The 18,758-nt window shown below is 44.8% G+C and overlaps 1 protein-coding gene across 6 annotated transcripts in view; it reads left to right on the forward strand.

The window, feature by feature from the left end:
* LOC102728327 (zinc finger protein 510) overlaps nt 1-14,893 on the forward strand; it is an 82,587-nt gene extending 67,694 nt beyond the window's left edge. The window contains exons 5-6 of one of the 6 annotated variants that reach the window (XR_014139981.1): nt 546-632; nt 14,680-14,893. Coding sequence is in view for 3 of the 6 variants with exons in the window: in XM_081802971.1 (XP_081659097.1) it covers nt 9,574-9,731 (158 nt within the window). In the remaining 3 variants the exon portion in view is untranslated. Of the gene's footprint in view, nt 1-545; nt 8,444-9,573; nt 10,031-14,679 lie in introns of those variants that run through there. The other 5 variants (XR_014139980.1, XR_014139979.1, XM_081802971.1 and 2 more) reach the window with 5 other exon arrangements.
* Nucleotides 14,894-18,758: the final 3,865 nt, after the last annotated feature.

Below are 18,758 nucleotides of genomic sequence, written 5' to 3' on the forward strand. Positions count from 1 at the left end.
CCAGTCTGGTCTTGTGTTAAACAACAGCAGTCAGTAACTGATATTCCCAAAGGCTCTATGGCATTCCTGTTGCTGAGCTCTTGGTCTTTGCCAGGAAGGTAAGTGCACTGTGGGTAGCCAGCTTGCCTCCAACCCCTGGTTGATTGAGATGCCTTCATTTTGAAGAACAGACCATTCCCACATTAGCAGCATGCCCCTGGGAGCTGGTCAGTGCCAAAAGAACTTTTCCAAGGAATATTGCACCAAGAAACACTTCCAAATACTTGGTCATCAGGTGGGAGAACCAACATGCTATCCCTGAATCACTGCTACTTTAAAAAGCAGGAATAACAGCCACCACCAGAAACATGCCTTCCCTTCATGGAGGAAGAATGCAGGCCTCTGGCTAAAGCTTTTCTGGCATAGCAAATGGATGTTTCCCTTAACCCAAGGCTCTCTTTCCCCAAACTGCCAAATTGTGAGGACATTGTGCTAGTCACTTCATGCTCAGCATGATCCCATTTTCATCCCTAATGAAGAACTTTGCTCTTTTTTTTTCAAACTAGGGTCTCCCTAGAGGCTGGTCTAGTGTCTCAGAGCTATATCTTCTGCTTGAAACTGAACGGTATGGATGAAATGCTTGCCACGATGGGGTAAGTTAGATCAAAACACCTCTGGTAACTTGGCTTCAGAAGTGCACTGGCATCAGGAAGACTAGGGAATTTGAAGGGGCCCAGCAAAGAATGTTTGTGTGTAGGCTCCGGCAGAGGTTTTAAGGAGGGAGTTGGCCTCATTTTGGGGGCAAGTGGAAGCAGAGGTAGATATCGTCTTGCAAGATGTATCCCATTCCCACTTTGGCCCTCTTTGTAGTTATTCTTATGTCTTTACTATTTCTCTAATAAGTTCTTGGGTCATCTTCATGAGCCATGGTGTTTTAACTCACACAGCACCCAGGCATTGGTGATGAGTTCCCATCATGGACATGTGCTAAATTAGGCAATCAGTGTCTAATATTGGAAAGGAAAATTTGTCCTTCTGCCCCTGAGCACTTGGTTCTTGGCCAGCTGAGGAAGAACAGAGATGACAATCTAGCTTGCCACATTCTCCTGGCTGATTGAGATGCCTTCATTCTGAAGAACAGATGAATTGTGCAACGCCTACCATGCTCCGGACCTGTTCAGTGCAGAGATAGCTTTTCAAGAAATAATGCTCCAAGTAGCAGTTCCAAACATTTTATCATCAGTTGAGAGTGGCAGCCTGGTACCTCTGAATCACTGCTGCCTCTATGCACTGATTAAAATGCAGGGAAACCTCCAATATCAGAAGATTTCCCTTTCTTGGTGAAGGAAGAATGACAGCATCTGAGTGACTCAGGTGGTTAAGCACCTCACTCTTGATTTGGACTCAGGTCACGATTTCAAGGTGAGATCGAGCCCCACCTAGGCTCTGTGGTGGGGGTGGAGCCTGCTTGAAATTCTCTCTCTCACCCTACCTCTCCCACACCCCGAGTTCTCTCTCTGTCTCCTAAAAAATAGAAATGAAGGCCACTTCTTTACTCAGTTCCCAAGTAGAGCATTTCCTTTTGAGCAAAAGAACTGGTGTTTCTTAGTTGTAAAACGGCCAGATGGTAAGGACATTGTGCTAGATACTTCTTTCTCAATATTATCTCACTGTCTTCTCCATGAGGCACTTTGGCCCTCCATGTGTCCATTTCCACTTATTTGCTCCCTTTTTTCCCCTAAATCGATTCAATCTAGGGGGCCATTCAGAAGAAGTGCCTCACAACCATATTTTCTGCTTTAATCTAGGGTGTCTGGCACAGTTCTTGGGGCTGTGGGATACCTTGAACCACAGGGCCCCTTGATGTTGAGTTTCAGAACTCTGCAGACATCATGAAACCTAGGGCATTTGAAGGTGCCCACCAGAGAATGTGTGTACGTTGGGCCAGAGGATTTGGAAGGGAGCTGGTGTCATTTTGGGGATAAGGAAAACTTAAGTTAGACAGTTGCATCCCAAATTTATTCCATTCCCATTTGAAATGTAGAAGATTTTCCTTCTTGGAGCAATAAAGAATCTTGCCTCCTTGCACACATCCATACATCCCTGTGCTCTTTTTTTCAAACTAGGTTCTCTCTGGACACCATGGAGAGGAGCCAGTGTTCTCAGAGCAATATTTTCAGATTGAAACTGGGGAATCTGAGTCCATGTGGCTCTGAGACAGGTTGTGCCACAGGGCCCCTTGTAATTTGGCTTCAGAACCATGTTGACACCAGGAAGGCTAGAGAGTTTGAATGAGCTCAAAAGATTGTCTGTGTGTAGGCATAGCCAGGGATTTTGGGTGGGAGCTTCCCTTTCTTCAGAGGCAAGAGCAGATGAAGTCAGACATCTCAATCCCAGATAACTTTCATTTCAATTTGAAATGTGGAAATTTGGTTTTCCTTGAAGCCATTCTCAAACTCTTGTTGTTTTGTAGCTAAGTTGGTTCACATTTCAGGGTAATAGGGTTGGCATTACACATCCATTGCTCAGTGTTGGTGGCAAGTTCCCACTCGGATCCTCTGCTATGTGAGAGCAATAACTGTCTGATAGCCAAAAGCGAAGATTCCCCTCCTCCCTCTGAGTGCTTTGTTCTTGTCCTGCTGTTTTAAATGCTATGAGTGGTAACCAGTTAGCTGGGAGAACAAATCTGTGAACCTTAAATCACTTGAGTTTTTTCCCCCACGATAGGAAAGGCAAGGGAAATCCAAATCCAGAAGGAAGACTGAAGGCCTCTTACTTACTTGGCGCCCAGATGTAGCCAAAGAAGGTTTCCCATTGCCCGAGCCAACAGGCCTTTCTTAGTCCTGAGACTGCCAGCTTGCAAAGAGATTTTGCTAGACACTTTATTCTCAATATTATTTTATTCTTAACACTAAGAAAGTCCTCATTCCCTCGGTGTCCATTTCCATTTTTTGGTCTTTTTTCTAACTCAGTTCTCGGGAATGAAGCCATCTCAATCAGCCAGGGGCGAGGGGTGCCCTGACTACCCACCCAAACATTTATCCAAGGCAGCCACACAGGCTCAGGGACAAGAGGACCAACGGTTTTTTATTCACATCCAGACGCTAATTTTCTCACTTCACACAGGACCAGAAGGGGAACTTACCAGTAATCCCTAGGTGTTGGCTGTGAGTAAAAACACCTTCAGCCCAAATGTGAACCAGTAGTGAGATAGAAAATCAACAAGACTATAGGAATGTAAAATGGGAACGGACTAACTCTGTAGTGAGATGTCTAGTTTTTTCCACTACCCAAGAAATGAGGCCAGCACCTTCTAAAATCCTCTGGCCAAGCCTAAACACACACAGGCGCGCACACACACACACACATACACACACACTCACTGTTTGGAACCTTACAAGCCTACGTCTCTTCATGAAAATGTAGTTCTGAAACTAAATTTCAAGGGGGCCCTTTGGCCCATAATTCCCCACAGTCACAAGGAACCTTTCAGACTTCCCAGTTTAAAGAGGATAAAGCTCTGAGACACTGGATCTGAATGGCCCACAGGGTTACAAAGAGCAAGAGGATGGAAATTGGCCAAATGTGTTTATTAGAGGTGGGATGAGACATAATATTTTGACTGAAGTGACAAGGACAATCTCCTAGCAACCCAATTCTCATTCCCAGGAATGAGAAACAACTGGGGGCTTAGGTGAAGGGAAATCTCCATTGCCTACACTTGGGAGCTCTGTCAGCAAGAGCTCTGCTTTCTTCCTTCAGAAAGAGAGAGAAATCCTGTGTTAGCTTCTTTTAATTGCCCTTCCCATGAATAAGTAGAAGCTGCAGTTATTCAAGTGTAGTAGGTTGAGACTCCCAGGTGATGCTCAAGCTTTTGGATGCAGGCCATGGTGCAATATGACAATCCTGAGCTCACCAGATCCTATAGCATGCAGCATATTTGTGACAGTTCTGTTCAGAAGGAGAGCATCTCAAGCTCAAGGAGAGGATGGCCACCTTTCCTTTGGGATATCAGACATGGATGCTCTTACATAGCACAGGACTCACAACCAATCCTTGGGTGCTGGCTCTGTGGGTAAAATCCCCCTTGGCCCCATATGTAGACCAACCCTAAATAAAAAATCAGCAAGGGGATGGAAATTTTATAAGGAAGGCCAAAAATCTACAATAAAATTGGGAATAGGGAATTGGTTTGGGTATTGTGGACCTTGCTGCCATAAACATTTGGGTGCATGTGCCCTTTCAAATCAGTATATGTGCATCCTTTGGATAAACACCTAGGCGTGAAATCGATGGGTCAAAGGGTAGTTCTATTTGTAATGTTTTAAGGAACCTCCATACAGTTTTCTGGAGGGCTGCACCAGTTTGCATTCCCACCAACACTGTAAGATGGTTCCCCTTTCTCCATATCGTCGCCAACATCTGTTGTTTCCACAGTTGTTCATTTTAGCCATTCTGATTGGGGTGAGGTGATATCTCACTGTGGTTTTGATTTGTATTTCCCTGATGCCAAGTGAGGTTGAGCATCTTTTCATAATCCTAGGGGAGAACACAGGCAGAAACCTGTTCGACAAATTCTTGCTAGACACATCTCCAAAGGCAAAGGAAACACATCCCAAAATGAACAATTGGGACTTTATCAAGATAAAAAGCTTTTGCACAGCAAAGGAAATGGTCGACAAAACCAAAAGACAATGTAAAGAATGGGAGAAGATGCCTAGGCAGCATAATCGCTAGCACGTGGACATTCCTGTCTGGGGAACCTGTGAACACCTGGCATTCCACAAAGCCCACAGATGCCATTCTGATTTTGGGGTCCAAACGGAGCACTGAAATAGGGATGGATGGGCTTGAAGAACCTTACTGACAATTACGTGGGAAGGGAGAGACACAGAAGGGTTTTAGTCAAGGAACCTGAGAGCTGGCTCATCTGAACACACAGGAAGACTCCCTGGGTGCTATTCTAGGCATTCGACCTTTCAGGACAGACTGTAAGATTCGCCAACTGCAGGAAGAAGCCAGCTCCTGGCTGTGCCAGATCTCTTGTGATCTTGGGGCAAATCTCACGTAACCTCAGTCCAAATCCCGTGAGATGTCATTCAAGCCCCGTGAGACCTCGGGCCAGCCAGCAAGGTCTAGGGCCAAAACTCGTGAGGTTTCTGGCCAAAGTTCTCAGGCCCCTGATGGAACTGGCACTCCCTAGCAGAGCCTGCCTTTGTCCCTTAGGTAAGTAGGGATGCCACATGCCAGAAGTGGACACAACGTCCAATATCTCCAGTTGTAGAAATGCTCCCAGGCACGACATGAAGGAAGAAACAAGCTGTTTCACACCTAAATCCCTGGTGTTGCAGCATCCTGGGGGGAGAGGCGGGTAATAAGGGAGCACGGAATTCACAATCTCAGAAGATCTCAGTCCAAATCTTGAGAGTTCTCATCCAAATCTTGTGATATCTCAGGCCCAGCCATTGACACCTAGGTCAAAACCCGATGGATCTGTGGCCAAACACCCAGGCCACTGGGGGAAACTGGCACTCCCTTCCCAAGTCTTCTTGGCATTCCTTAGTTCAGCATTGAGTGCACATGCCAGGATTGCACAGAACTTCCAGTATGTCAGGTTGAATAATTAGTCCCACACCTGAGCTGCTGGAAGCAACAAGGGGTCTCCCACCAAATCCCTGGACTTTCAGCATCCTGGCGAAAAGCAGCTATGATGGGAGCATTGAATTTAGGAAGATTGAGTCTTGTGTACTCTTAATCACCCTCAACCAGAGGTGATAGACCCAGGAGAGCACCATTGGGATGTAGAAAAATGTCCCCCAGCTCCCCCACTCCAAGCATGACAGGTGAGCACACAGGAAGGCTCCCTGAAAAAGAAACCAGCACCTATCAAAGACAACTCATGGGGTGATGTGACACGGTTCTTAGGTATCCTGTTTGCAGCTCTTTTAGCCATTACTGCTGTACAGGCTACCATGGCAACCACTGCCATATCCCTGGGTATCTCCCCCCAAATGGCACAAGTGCAATCATATACGCTAAACACTACAACAGGGGAGGAAAGATGGTGGAGGAGTAGGGGACCCTATTTCAACTGGTCCCCGGAATTGAGCTGGATATCTACCAGACCACTCTGAGCACCCACGAAATCAGCCTGAGATGTAAGAAGATCTGGATCTCTACAGACAGAATATCACAGGCGGTTGGTTTAGAGGTATGAAGTGGGGAGCCATGATTCTGTGCGCAGATATCGGAGGATAAACGGCAGCGGGAGGGTGCCTGGCTGTAGGGATCCTACACCGGCGGTGAGTGACAGCCTCCCGCGCTGGGGACGGGGCACAGACTCGCAGACCGGTAGCGGCAGGGAAAGGACTTTAGGGCAGCCCCTGGGGTGGAAACCTGGAGCGGTGGGGTCGCACGTGCAAACTGGGAGCAGCTGGCGGTTTTAGAAGCACAAAGGGCAGAGATGTGCCCTGACCTGGAGACAGGACTGGGAGGGCTGTGGACGGGGCCCTTGTAGTTTGATCTTCCAAATCCCTCCTTACTTCCTTCAATTCACAATCTCATTGTGATTGATCTCAAAGATTGCTTCTTTACTATTCCTTTGCACACAGAGGATAAAAAAATTGCCGTTTCAAAACTCTCCACAATCAACAATCACAGACCTATAAAAAGATACCAATGGAGGGGCGCCTGAGTGGCTCAGTCGTTAAGCATCTGCCTTTGGCTCAGGTCATGATCCCAGGGTCCTGGGATCGAGTCCCACATCAGGCTCCTTGCTTGGCGGGAAGCCTGCTTCTCTCTCTCCTGCTCCCCCTGCTTGTGTTCCTGCTCTTGCTATCTCTCTCTCTGTCAAATAAATAAATAAAATCTTTAAAAAAAGAAAAGATACCAATGGAAATATCTGCCTCAAGGGAGGTAGATATCAGCCCTTCCCTGTCAGTCTTTTATTATTGCAGCCCCTCAAACTATCACAAATAGATTCCCACAAATACTTAGCATTACATGGATGATACCCTACTTGCTTCAGATAATAACACCCTTCTCCATACATGTTTACAATTTCTTATTGGTTCAGTCACCACTGTCTGTTTGCTCATCGCTCTTGAAAAAAATACAACAAGCAGCTCCACGGAGCTATCTGGGGTATAAGCTCACGTCCCACACATTCACTCCTCAACAGATTGCTATCCATTTTCTGTCACCTCTTCCTCTTAGCTCACTGCAGCAATTCCTCAGGCACATTAATTGACTGCGTCCCACTTTCAGAATTCCTACTTATCAATTGACATCCCTTTTTAATTTATTACAGGGAGATCCAAATCCTGCATCTATATGATCAATGACACTTGAAACAAAACAACAACTAGATCTTCTATCCCAAGAAATAACCTCTACATCATTTGACCACAGACATCGCTCTACTCCTATAACTTTTCTGGTCTTAAATAATCTATAAATACACAAACAGAGCTCCAAATCACAATGGCTAATTTTTTTGGTCAATTTATCTTCACATTGCCCTCAAATAAATGTATCCAGAGACTTCAATTTTTCCACCTGTTCTCCTATCTCTCATTTCTAATAAACCCTTATTTAATGCTCTTACAGTGTTCATCGATGGCTCCCAAGTGGCCACAAAGGGGGCTATACGATAAAAACAAAATATAAATGGAAATACGATGGGATGCCTGGGTGGCTCAGTCAGTTGTGCGTCTGCCTTTGCTCAGGTCATGATCCCAGGGTCCTGGGATGGAGTTCCTCATCAGGCTCCTTGCTTGGTGGGGAGACTGCTTCTCCCTCTGCCTGCCGCTCCCCCTCCCCCTGCTTGTGTGGGTGGGTGTGCTCTCTCCCCTTCTCTCTGTCAAATAAATAAACAAGTCTTTAAATAAATAAATAAATGGAAATATGCCTATACTGCCTTTACCACATCCACTCACAGAGCAGAACTGGCGGCTGCCATTCTTGCTCTAAAGACCTTTCCTCAGACACTTATTAATCTAATAACAGATTCCCAATACGTGGCACAATTATTGACGGACCTCCCTACCACCACTCTTAACACACACACACACACACACTGATTGCCCTCTACTATCTCTGTTTCTTGAAGCTCAATCAGTTACAACACAGGTTTTCCCCGTTGTTTTTCCTTCACACGCACAGTCATTTCCACCTCCCCGGGACTCTGATGGAAGGCAACAATTTTGCTGATTCCTGACTTATTGGATCTTTATTCTCTTCTGCCTTGGATTCTCACTCCTTTTTCCACCAAAGGCCAAGGGCTTTGAGTGAACAGTTTTCTATCCCTCGTTCGCAGGCCAAACACATCATACGTTGCTGTCCCAACTGCCAACAATTTTCCGCTCACCTTCCTGGAGAAGTTAATCCTTGCAGTTTATCTACAAATGGATTAACTATGGCAAATGGATGTTACACTTTCCCCTCATGTGGATAACTACAATGGGTACGTGTTACTATTGACACTTACTCTGGATATATATGGGCCTCCACTCAGAGCGGTGAACGCTCCTCTCATGTCATTAATCATCTTTTACAATGCTTTGCCATAATGGGCATCCCCCCAAAACGTGCCAATGGTATTTGAAACTACTTTTAATATAAAATTTTTTACAGAAACAAAAAGGGGGGAATGGAGGGCCCCAGAATGAAAATAATGAAGGCACTGTTTACTATTTATCACTTAGAGCTAGACAAACATTTCATTTCAGCTCATTCAAAGCATTTTTGGGTTGAGGAACCACTCCCCAAAGCACAATTATAGTATAGACTGCCCAATGAGGGGGGCACAATGGAAAGGCCTGATAAGTTTTCTCACAAGGGGGAAAGGTTATGCTGCTGGGCTTTCTCCACAAGGTCCTTAATTACCCGCTCAGCTAATTAAGCCTCGCCATGAGCTGCCACAAGAGACTCAAAAACCCACTTCCAATGTTTCAGCATGTTGTTGGTAACTCCACCACCCGGAATGCTATCGGCCAAAAAAAAAGGAAAAATAAACCAACGCCTCTCAAAGACAACTCATGGGGTTTTAGATATCCTGCTGGCAGCTATTTTAGCCATCACTGCAGTAGCCGCTCCCGTGGCAACTACTGCCCTGTCTTTGGCTATCTCCCTCAAAACGGCACAAGTGCATTCATACATGCAAAACGCTACAACTTATTTAGAAGAACAGGTCAAAATTGATTAACAAATTTCAGGTAACTTGCAGGCTTTAAAAGCCGCCATTGTCTGGCTAGGAGAACATCAAGAGGCTCTCTGGACAAGATCCCAATTAACTTGTGATTTGGAGTTGACCTCCTACCACATTACTTCCACTTCCTATAACAAGACTTGAGGGCAATTGAAAACTCATCTTAAGCAAGCCTTCCCCTCCCCTTAAATCTCTTCATTAAATTTTTAAAACTTGGGTTACAGGTACAAATACAGGAGCTCCAGAAGAAAGTCAACAACCTACCATTAATATTCTCAATGATATCTCTACCTGCCTCTATCGAAAGAGCTGGATCGTGGAACTCAATCTCCGCTCTTGGTTTTACATGGCTATGCAGTTTTTAATGATCTTCTTTCACATTATAGGTCTCAAGGCAACCCTCTCCTGCTGTTCTGCTTGGAGGACCCGAAGCACACTTGTAGCAACCACACAGATCCTCGCCATTCCCTTAGATAGCTCACCGACACACCCCAAGAAACAAAAAGGAGGAACTAGAAATTGTATTGTAATCCCTACGGGGTGACTGTGGAAGCAGCTAAAACATCAGCAGTTCCTGTTCTTGGGCTATGGAATGCAAGAGCATGGTCCGAAACAGGATCCCATGACCCCCTGGGGTAGGGCATAAGTAAAGAGCTATAATAGAATGTAACCCTCAGGCCCCCTTCCTGCACCTGGCAATTGCTGGTACAAACATCCTAATCCCAGGACTATCCCTGCCTGCTGGCTCATAGGGAAGGGTGCAAGCCTGTTTTAGGGCTTCCAGATAACTGCCATCCCTTTGTCCTCTTTTCCCATACTTTGATACATCTCTCCTCGCTTTTCTAATAAAAAAAGAACAAAAAACAAATAAGAGGTATGTGCAGCACCTAACCGCTGCTGATATTCCTTTCAGAGGCGGTCCTGTCTAGCCACTCAGATCAGTCTGTGATCTTTATTTTAGCGCGTTACGAAAGCACGTGTACACCACACACACACACAGAAACACACATACCACACCATCCCTGTACACACAGTTCACATTCACAGCATGAACCACGCAAGGCCACACACAACCTTCTCACACAACATATATTCCACACACGTATAGCAGACATACAGAGCACACACGAAATTCACTACACACACTCCACATGCAACACACACAGTGCACACCACACACCCACTCTCTATACACCGACCAGAAACCATACACAGCAAACACACACTGCACACACATTTCATTTACCTCAAATACAACACAGTCACCACCAAAATGCCCACTATATTTACCACACATAAAACACATACACAAGAGCATGGAGATTACACACACCCACAGAAGCTACACACAGCACATGTCCTACAAAAACCCACACACACCACAAACACAGTACCCATATCTCATAGATGACACAGACACCACTCATACACCACACAAATACATCACATATACATCTCACACCCACCGCACATATGTAACACACTCAAACTGCCAAACACACACCCAACACCTACAGGCATACACACCACAAATATAAAATACTACACCTACGACACACACCACAGACATCACACATGCACCACACAATTACACATACAGCTCACAGACACAACCCACACAAACACCACAGAAATTCCAAACGCACCAACTACAAATAAACTCCATAAACTGAACACACACATTCCTCATGGTAGTCAAACCAGACATACAACAACACCACATGTAAATAACACACAGTTGCCACAGGTAAATACCACACTCTCACTTGCAGCATGCAAACACATGAACACCACACAAAACATATAGAGTACACACACACCAAAAAGACTACTAAACATTCACACCTCCATCATAGACATAACACAAATACAACACACACCACACATACACCGCAAAAACTCACCAACACACAATGCACAACAGAAAACACCATCTACATTCCACACTTAAACCATTTCTATAATGCACAAGCACACACCAGATTCATTCCACACATTGTTGACCCATTTACCAAATGTTCATTACAGACAACACATACACACATACAACACATATACCACACACACCGGCACGCCCCACATAAACCACACACACAACCATACACAACACATGCACTACACATATAATCCATACCTCAAACGCACACAACACATAGGCAAAACACAAACACACCACAAATACAATACACATACCTATACCAAAACATGCCACATAGTCCCCTCACACACCACACATGCAAAAAAATTACCACATATACAGCACCCACAGACCCCTTATACCCCAACCACACATGACCCCTGTACCCCTCATGCATGCCTCACACACGCCATACACTTACCACAGAAATACAACATATATAACACATCAGACACACGCCAAACACACAGATACACCACACAAAACCCAACATACATATGCAACATAAGTCACATGCATATACTACATACACAGAGATCATATATAATACATAACACTTATATACCAGAAACTCACAATGCTTGTACCATAGAAAAACGGACCAAACACACACAAGGCACACACCTCATACACATATCACACTATACCACACACACCACAAAACTACCACAAGACACCACATATCTACCACAGTAAAAGGCACCACAAACATACACCGTGCACTCCCCACAGATACACCATACTCAGCACACATACACGACACAAAAAACACCGCATATACACCATGCACATAGCACCTAAATAACTCACATGAAACATTCACCACACACTGCACATATACATATGAACAACTGTACACCCAAATATTTACATTACACAAACAGCAAATATAAATGATAAAAACACTCCACCACACACAAGCCACACATACAACACACAAAACACACAGGACATACACACCACTCAATAACTGCACACGCACTTACACCCACATATTCAACACACCTACACATACCACACATACACCACACAAGCAAGAGACACCACCCAGACTTACATCACAGTGAAACAACCCCAACGACACACATGTACACCACACAACACCACACACTACACATATAATGAACACAGGCACCTGCAGGCACAAACACACACCCTAGTTCTTTGTTGGCTAGTCTAAGTGTGCTGATAGGTAGCCAGCTTCTCTCCTTCCCCTGGCTGATGGACAAGCCTTCACTTTGAAGAGTAGGTTGTTCCCCCATACACAGACACTTCACGGCATGGCCCGGGGCTCTTTCTGTGCAGGCTATGCCGTGAAGTGTTCTGTGTATGGGGAACTACCTACTCTTCATAGTGAAGACTTGTCCATCAGCCAGGGGAAGGAGACAAGCTGGTTAAGAGCCCCCAGGCCCAGTCACAATCACTTGAGATTCACCCCAAAGCACCCCTGCTATCCCTGAGCCACTGCTACCCATATTCACTGATGCGAAAGACAGGAAAAAGAGCCATGATATCTCATGAGATTTGGAATGAAATCTCATCCGATGTCCATGAGATCTTACGAGATTTGGAGTGAAATCTTGCCCAATATCCATGAGATCGCATGAGATTTCGACTGAGGTCTGCAAGGTTTGGATGAAATCTCATGAGACGTTGAGTAAAATCTCGCCCAAGGTCCACGAGATCTCATGAGACTTGGAGGAAAAACTCGACCAAGGTCCATGAGATCTCAAGAGATTTGGGGTGAAATCTCACCTGATGTCCACGAGATCTCACAAGATTTTGAGTCATACTTCGCCCTCTGTCAATGAGATCTCACGAGATTTGGAGTGAAATCTCACCCGATGTCCATGAGATCTCATGAGATTTAGAGTGAATTCTTGCCTGAAGTCCATGACATCTCACGAGATTTGGCATGAAATCTCACGTGATATCCATGAGATCTCATGAGATTTGGTGTGAAATCTCACACGTTATCCATGAGATCTCACAAGATTTGGATTAAAATGTTGCCCGATGTCCATGACATCTCACGAGATTTGGAGTGAAATGTCGCCCGATGTCCATGAGATCTCACGAGAGTTGGACTGAGACCTCCAAGGTTTGGATGAGATCTCACGAGATTTGGAGTGAAATTTAAGTTGGACATACGCATCTGAAATTTATTCCATTCCCATTTGAAATATACAAGTCTCTCCTTCTTGGAGACAATACGAAATTTGCCTCCATGCATACATAGACATCCTTGTGCCCTTTCTCCAAACCAGGTACTTTCTGGAGGCCATTGAGAGCCAGTGTTCTCAGAGCAATATTTTCGCATTGAAACTGGGGAATCTGACTGAGTCCCTGTGACTCTGAGATAGGTTTGCCTCAGGGCTCCTTGTAATTTGACTTCAGAACAGTGTTGACATTAGGAAGGCTACGGAGTTTGAAGGAGCTCAAAAGATTGCCTGTAGGCATGGCCAGAGGTTTTGGGAGGGAGTTTGCCTCAATTTCTGGGGCAAGGGGAGCTGAAGTTAGACACCTCACTCACTCCCAGATAACTTTCCTTTCCATTTGAAGTGTTGAACTTTGGTTTTCCTTGAAGCCATCCCATCCTCTTGCTGTTTTTGTAGCTACATTGTTTCACATGTAGGAATACTGTGGTTGGCATCTCACAACCAGTGTGTGCCACCAACCACCCAGTGTTGGTGGTAAGTTCCCACTCAGATCCTGTGCTAGGGGAGAGCCACGTGTCTGAGAGCCAAAAGGAAAGTTTCCACTTCTGCCTCTGAGTGCTTGGTTCTTGTCCTGCTGTTTGAAATGCTGTGATTGGCAGCAGCTTGTCTCCCTCCCCTGACTGACAGAGATGCCTTCATTCTGAAGAGCAGACAGTTGACACATGTATGGTATGCTCCAGGACCTATTCAGTGTAAAAAGAGCTCTTTCCAGGTATACTCCTCCAATGGCTATTTCCAAACGCATCATTAGCTGGGAGTACCAATCTGCTAACACTAAATCGTTTCTGGGGTTTTTTTTGTGTCCCCCCTCCCCACCACAGACGGAAAGGCAGCAGGAGTGACATCCAATTCCAGAAGTTTCCCGCTCTTTCTGCAGGAAGAATGAAGGCCTCTTGCTTCTTTGGCTCCCAGGGGTAGGCAGGGTTGCCAAAGCCAACAGGCCTTTCTTATCCTGGAGACTAACAGATTTTGCTAGATATTTTAGTCTCAACATTGGTTTATGCTCAACTCTATGAAATTCCTCATTCCCTCTGTGTCCGTTTCCATTCCTTTGATCTTTTTTTCAAACTAGGTTCTCCAGAATGAAGGCATCTCAAACAGCCAGGGAGGGAGGTGCCTTTGCTACCCATCTACACATTTACCCAAGGCAGCCACACAACAAGCTCAGGGATAAGAGGGCCAGAGAACTCACCAGTAATCCCTAGGCACTGCTATGACTCAAAGCACCTTCCAGTTTGAATGTGAACCAAGAGCTAGATAGACAACCAGCAAGAGTACAGGAATGTATATCAGCAGGGCCATTTTAAGTGGGATAAATCTGTAATGAGACATCTAATGTTTTTCCTTTCCACAAGAAATAAGTCCTCTGGCCAAGCCTATGCACAGACATTCACTGCTTGGAACCTTCAAATGCCTTAGGTCTTCTCATGCGAACATAGTTCTGAACAGCATTTCAAGGGGGCTCTGTGGCCCACACTTCCCCACAGTCACAAAGAATCTTCCAGATTTTCCAGTTGAATGAAGAGGATATTGCTCTGAGACACTGGATCAGAAGGTCCACAGGGTGAACCTCGGCAGAAAAAGAGCAAGAGGGTGGAAGTGGATATATGCTGGGCCAAATGTGTTTATTAGAGATGAGATGAGACATCATGTTCTGATTGAAGTGACTAGGACCATCTTCTAGCAACCCAATTTTCATTCCCAGGAATGAGAAACTACTGTGGGCTTGGGGAAAGGGAAACCATTGCCTATACCTGGGAGCCCTGTCAGCAAGAACTCTGCATTCTTCCTTCAGAAGGCGAGAGAAATTTGGTGTTAGTTTTGTTGTTGTTGTTGTTGTTATTTTGTCCTTCCCATGAATGAATAGAGCTGCAGTGATTCAGGTATACAAATCGGACTCCCAGCTGATGCTCAAGGTTTTGGATGCTGGCTTCGGTGCAATATTCCTTGAAAGGGCACCTCCTGAACTCACCAGATCCTCCCGCATGCAGCATATTGGTGACCTTTCTGTTCTTCAAAAGGAGGGCATCTCAAGGTCAAGGAGAGAATAGCCACCTTTCCTTTGGAATATCAGATATGGATACTCTCACTTAGCACAGGACTGAAGTAGGAACTCACAACCAATTGTCGGGTGCTGGCTATGTGGGTAAAATCCCCTCCTCACCGTATGTAAACCAACTCTCAATTTAAAAAAGAATCAGCAAGGGCATGGAAATGACTCCAAGGAAGGCCAAAATTCAACAATAAAATTGGGAATAAGATACATCTGTGAATGAAGTGTGTAACTTCATTTCCTTTTCCTCAAGAAATGAGGCCCACTCCTTCGAAAAACCTCGGGCCAAGCCGACACAGAAACATTACTCACAGGGCACTTCCAAATGTCTTAACCTCTGAGGTCCCCATAGTTCTGAAAGCACTTGACAAGGGGCACTGTGCCCTAATCTCTCCCACAGTCACAAGGACTTAGCTGGAACTGCTTAAAGTAGAGGATATTACTCTGAGACACTGGGTCTGAATGACACCCAGGGCGAACTTAGTTTGAAAAAAGAACCAAAGGGTGGAAAAGGATGCATGGAAGGCCAAAGTTCTTCATTAGTGATGAGAATGGGATAATGTTAGGAAAGCACAATCTCCTAGCAAGCAGTCTGCCTCAGGGAAAATGAACACCTGTGGGCTTGGGCAAAGGTAAACCTTCGTGTCCTGCACGTGGGAGCCGTGTCATTAAGAGGCCTGCATTCTTCCTTTCTTCAGAAAGTGGAAAATCTGATCTTGATTTTGTTTTCTTTTTTTTTTAATTGCCCTTACCATGCATGGATAAGCACAGAAGCAAATGAGGGTGACGGTTTTGTCCTCTTGGCTGATGTTCAAGTGTTCGAAATCAGGCCTTTGGTGTAGTATTCTTTGAAAGGGCTCCTACTGTGCTGAATTGTCTAATCTTCAGAAGAATGGCACCTAAATCATCTAGGGGAGAAATATAACCTGGCTACCATTCACCATGCTTATGCCACTAGACCTCAGAAGCAGCTCAGGAGAAATAGGGCAATCTCCTTGCACAGGACAAGTATGTGAACTTTCCAACAATCCCTGGGTGCTAGCTATGGGAGGAAATGCCCCTGCCTCCTTGAATGTAAAACTAAACTGAGGAATTCAACAAGTTTTTGGAAATACCTGGATGTATGGCCAAAAATCGACAATTTAAATGAAAATGGGACACGTCCATGAATGAGAGGTGTAACTTCATTTTCTTTTACCCCAGAAATGAGGAGAGCTCCTTCTTAATACCTAGGGCAGAGCCTATATATACACACCCTCTGCTGGGCACCTTCAAGTGCCTTAGGTCTCCAAATGTTAACAGATTTCTTTTAAGAAAAATAATTTAAATACAACCAATTTAACCTATACTGCGTTGCTAGATTCAGGGGTAGAATTTTGTGATTCATCAGTTGTGCATAGCACCCAGTGCTAATTACAAGTACTCTCCTTAATGCCCATCACCCAATTACCCCATCCCTCACCCACCTTGCTTCCAGAAACCCTCAATTTGTTTCCTAAGGATAAGACTCTCTTATGGTTTGTCTTCCTCTCTGGTTTTATCTTATTTTATTCCTCCTTCCATTTCCCTTATGTTCATCAGTTTACTTTTTATTTTATTTTTTTTCTTTCTTTTTTTTTCCAGTTAGCATATAGAACATCATAGGATTTTGTTGTAGTGCTCAACAATGATTCACTAGTTGCCTATAATACTCCGTGACCATGCCAAACCCTGCCTTTCTTAATACCCAACACCTGTGTCATGCTGTTTGGCTTCCCTTACAACAGGTGTGAGCCTCAATTGCTGGATGCCATTCCAGTGAGATTTGGAGTGGATCTCACGAGATTTGGAGTGAAATCTCAGCCGATGTCCATGAGATCTCATGAGATTTGGAGTGAAATCTCACCCAACGTGCATGAGATCTCACGAGATTTGGAGTGAAATATTGCCCAATATCAATGAGATCTCACGAGATTTGGAATGAAATCTCACCTGATGACATTGACATCTCACGAGATTTGGAATGAAATCTCGCCCAATATCCATGAGATCTCACGAGATTTGGACTGAGGTCTGCAAGGTTTGGATGAAATATCAGGAGACTTAGAGTAAAATCTCACCCAAGGTCCATGAGATCTCATGAGATTTGGAGTGAAATGCTGCCCGATGTCCATGATATCTCACGAGATATGGAGTGAAATCTCACCCAATGTCCATGAGATCTCATGAGATTTGGAGTGAAATATTGCCCAATATCAATGAGCCCTCACGAGATTTGGAATGAAACCTCACCCGATGACATTGACATCTCACGAGATTTGGAATGAAATCTTGCCCAATATCAATGAGATCTCACGAGATTTGGATTGAAATCTCGCCCGGTGACATTGACATCTCATGAGATTTGGAGTGAAGTCTTGCCTGATGTCATTGAGATCTCACGGTATTTGGAGTGAAATCTCGCCCAGTGTCCATGAGGTCTCATGAGATTTAGACTGAATTCTCGCCTGAGTTCAATGACATCTCACAATATTTGGAGTGACTTCTCACCCGATGTCCATGAGATCTCTCGAGATTTGGAGTGAAATCTCCCACAAAGTCCATCAGGTCTCATGAGATTTGGAGTGAAATCTCGCCCAATATCAATTGGACCTCACGAGATTTGGAGTGAAATCTCGCTCGATGACATTGAGATCTCACGAGATTTGGAATGAAATCTCACCTGATGTCCATGAGATCTCATGAGATTTGGAGTGAAATCTCACCCGATGTCATTGAGATCAAACGTGATTTAGAGTGAAACCTTGCCCCAAATCCGTGAGATCTCACGAGATTTGGACTGAGGCCTGCAAGGTTTGGATGAAATCTCACGAGGCCAGCACTAAAATCTCACCCCAGGGCCATGAGATCTCACAAGATTTGGAGTGAAATCTCACCCGATGTCCATGTGATCTCACGAGATTTGGAGTGAAATCTCGCTAATGTCCATGAGATCTCACGAGATTTGGAATGAAATCTCTCATGATGTCCATCAGATTTCTCAAGATTTGGAGTGAAATTTCATGCTATATAAATCGGAATTCACGAGATTTGGAGTGAAATCTCGCCCGATGACATTGAGATCTCATGAGATTTGGAGTGAATTCTCACCCGATGTCCATGAGATCTCATGAAATTTCGACCGAATTCTTGCCTGAAGTCCATGACATCTCAAGAGTTTGGGAGTGAATTCTGCCCCAGTGTCCAAGAGATCTCACGCGATTTGGAGTTAAACTTCACCCGATGTCCTTGAGATCTCATGAGATTTGGACTGAGGTCTGCAAGCTTTGGATGAAATCTCACGAGACTTGGAGTAAAATCTCACCAAAAGTTCATGAGATCTCACGAGATTTGGAGTGAAAC

The sequence above is a fragment of the Leptonychotes weddellii genome, chromosome 14 (genome assembly GCF_054177405.1).
Source record: "Leptonychotes weddellii isolate Sample4059 chromosome 14, ASM5417740v2, whole genome shotgun sequence".
Lineage (NCBI taxonomy): Eukaryota > Metazoa > Chordata > Mammalia > Carnivora > Phocidae > Leptonychotes > Leptonychotes weddellii.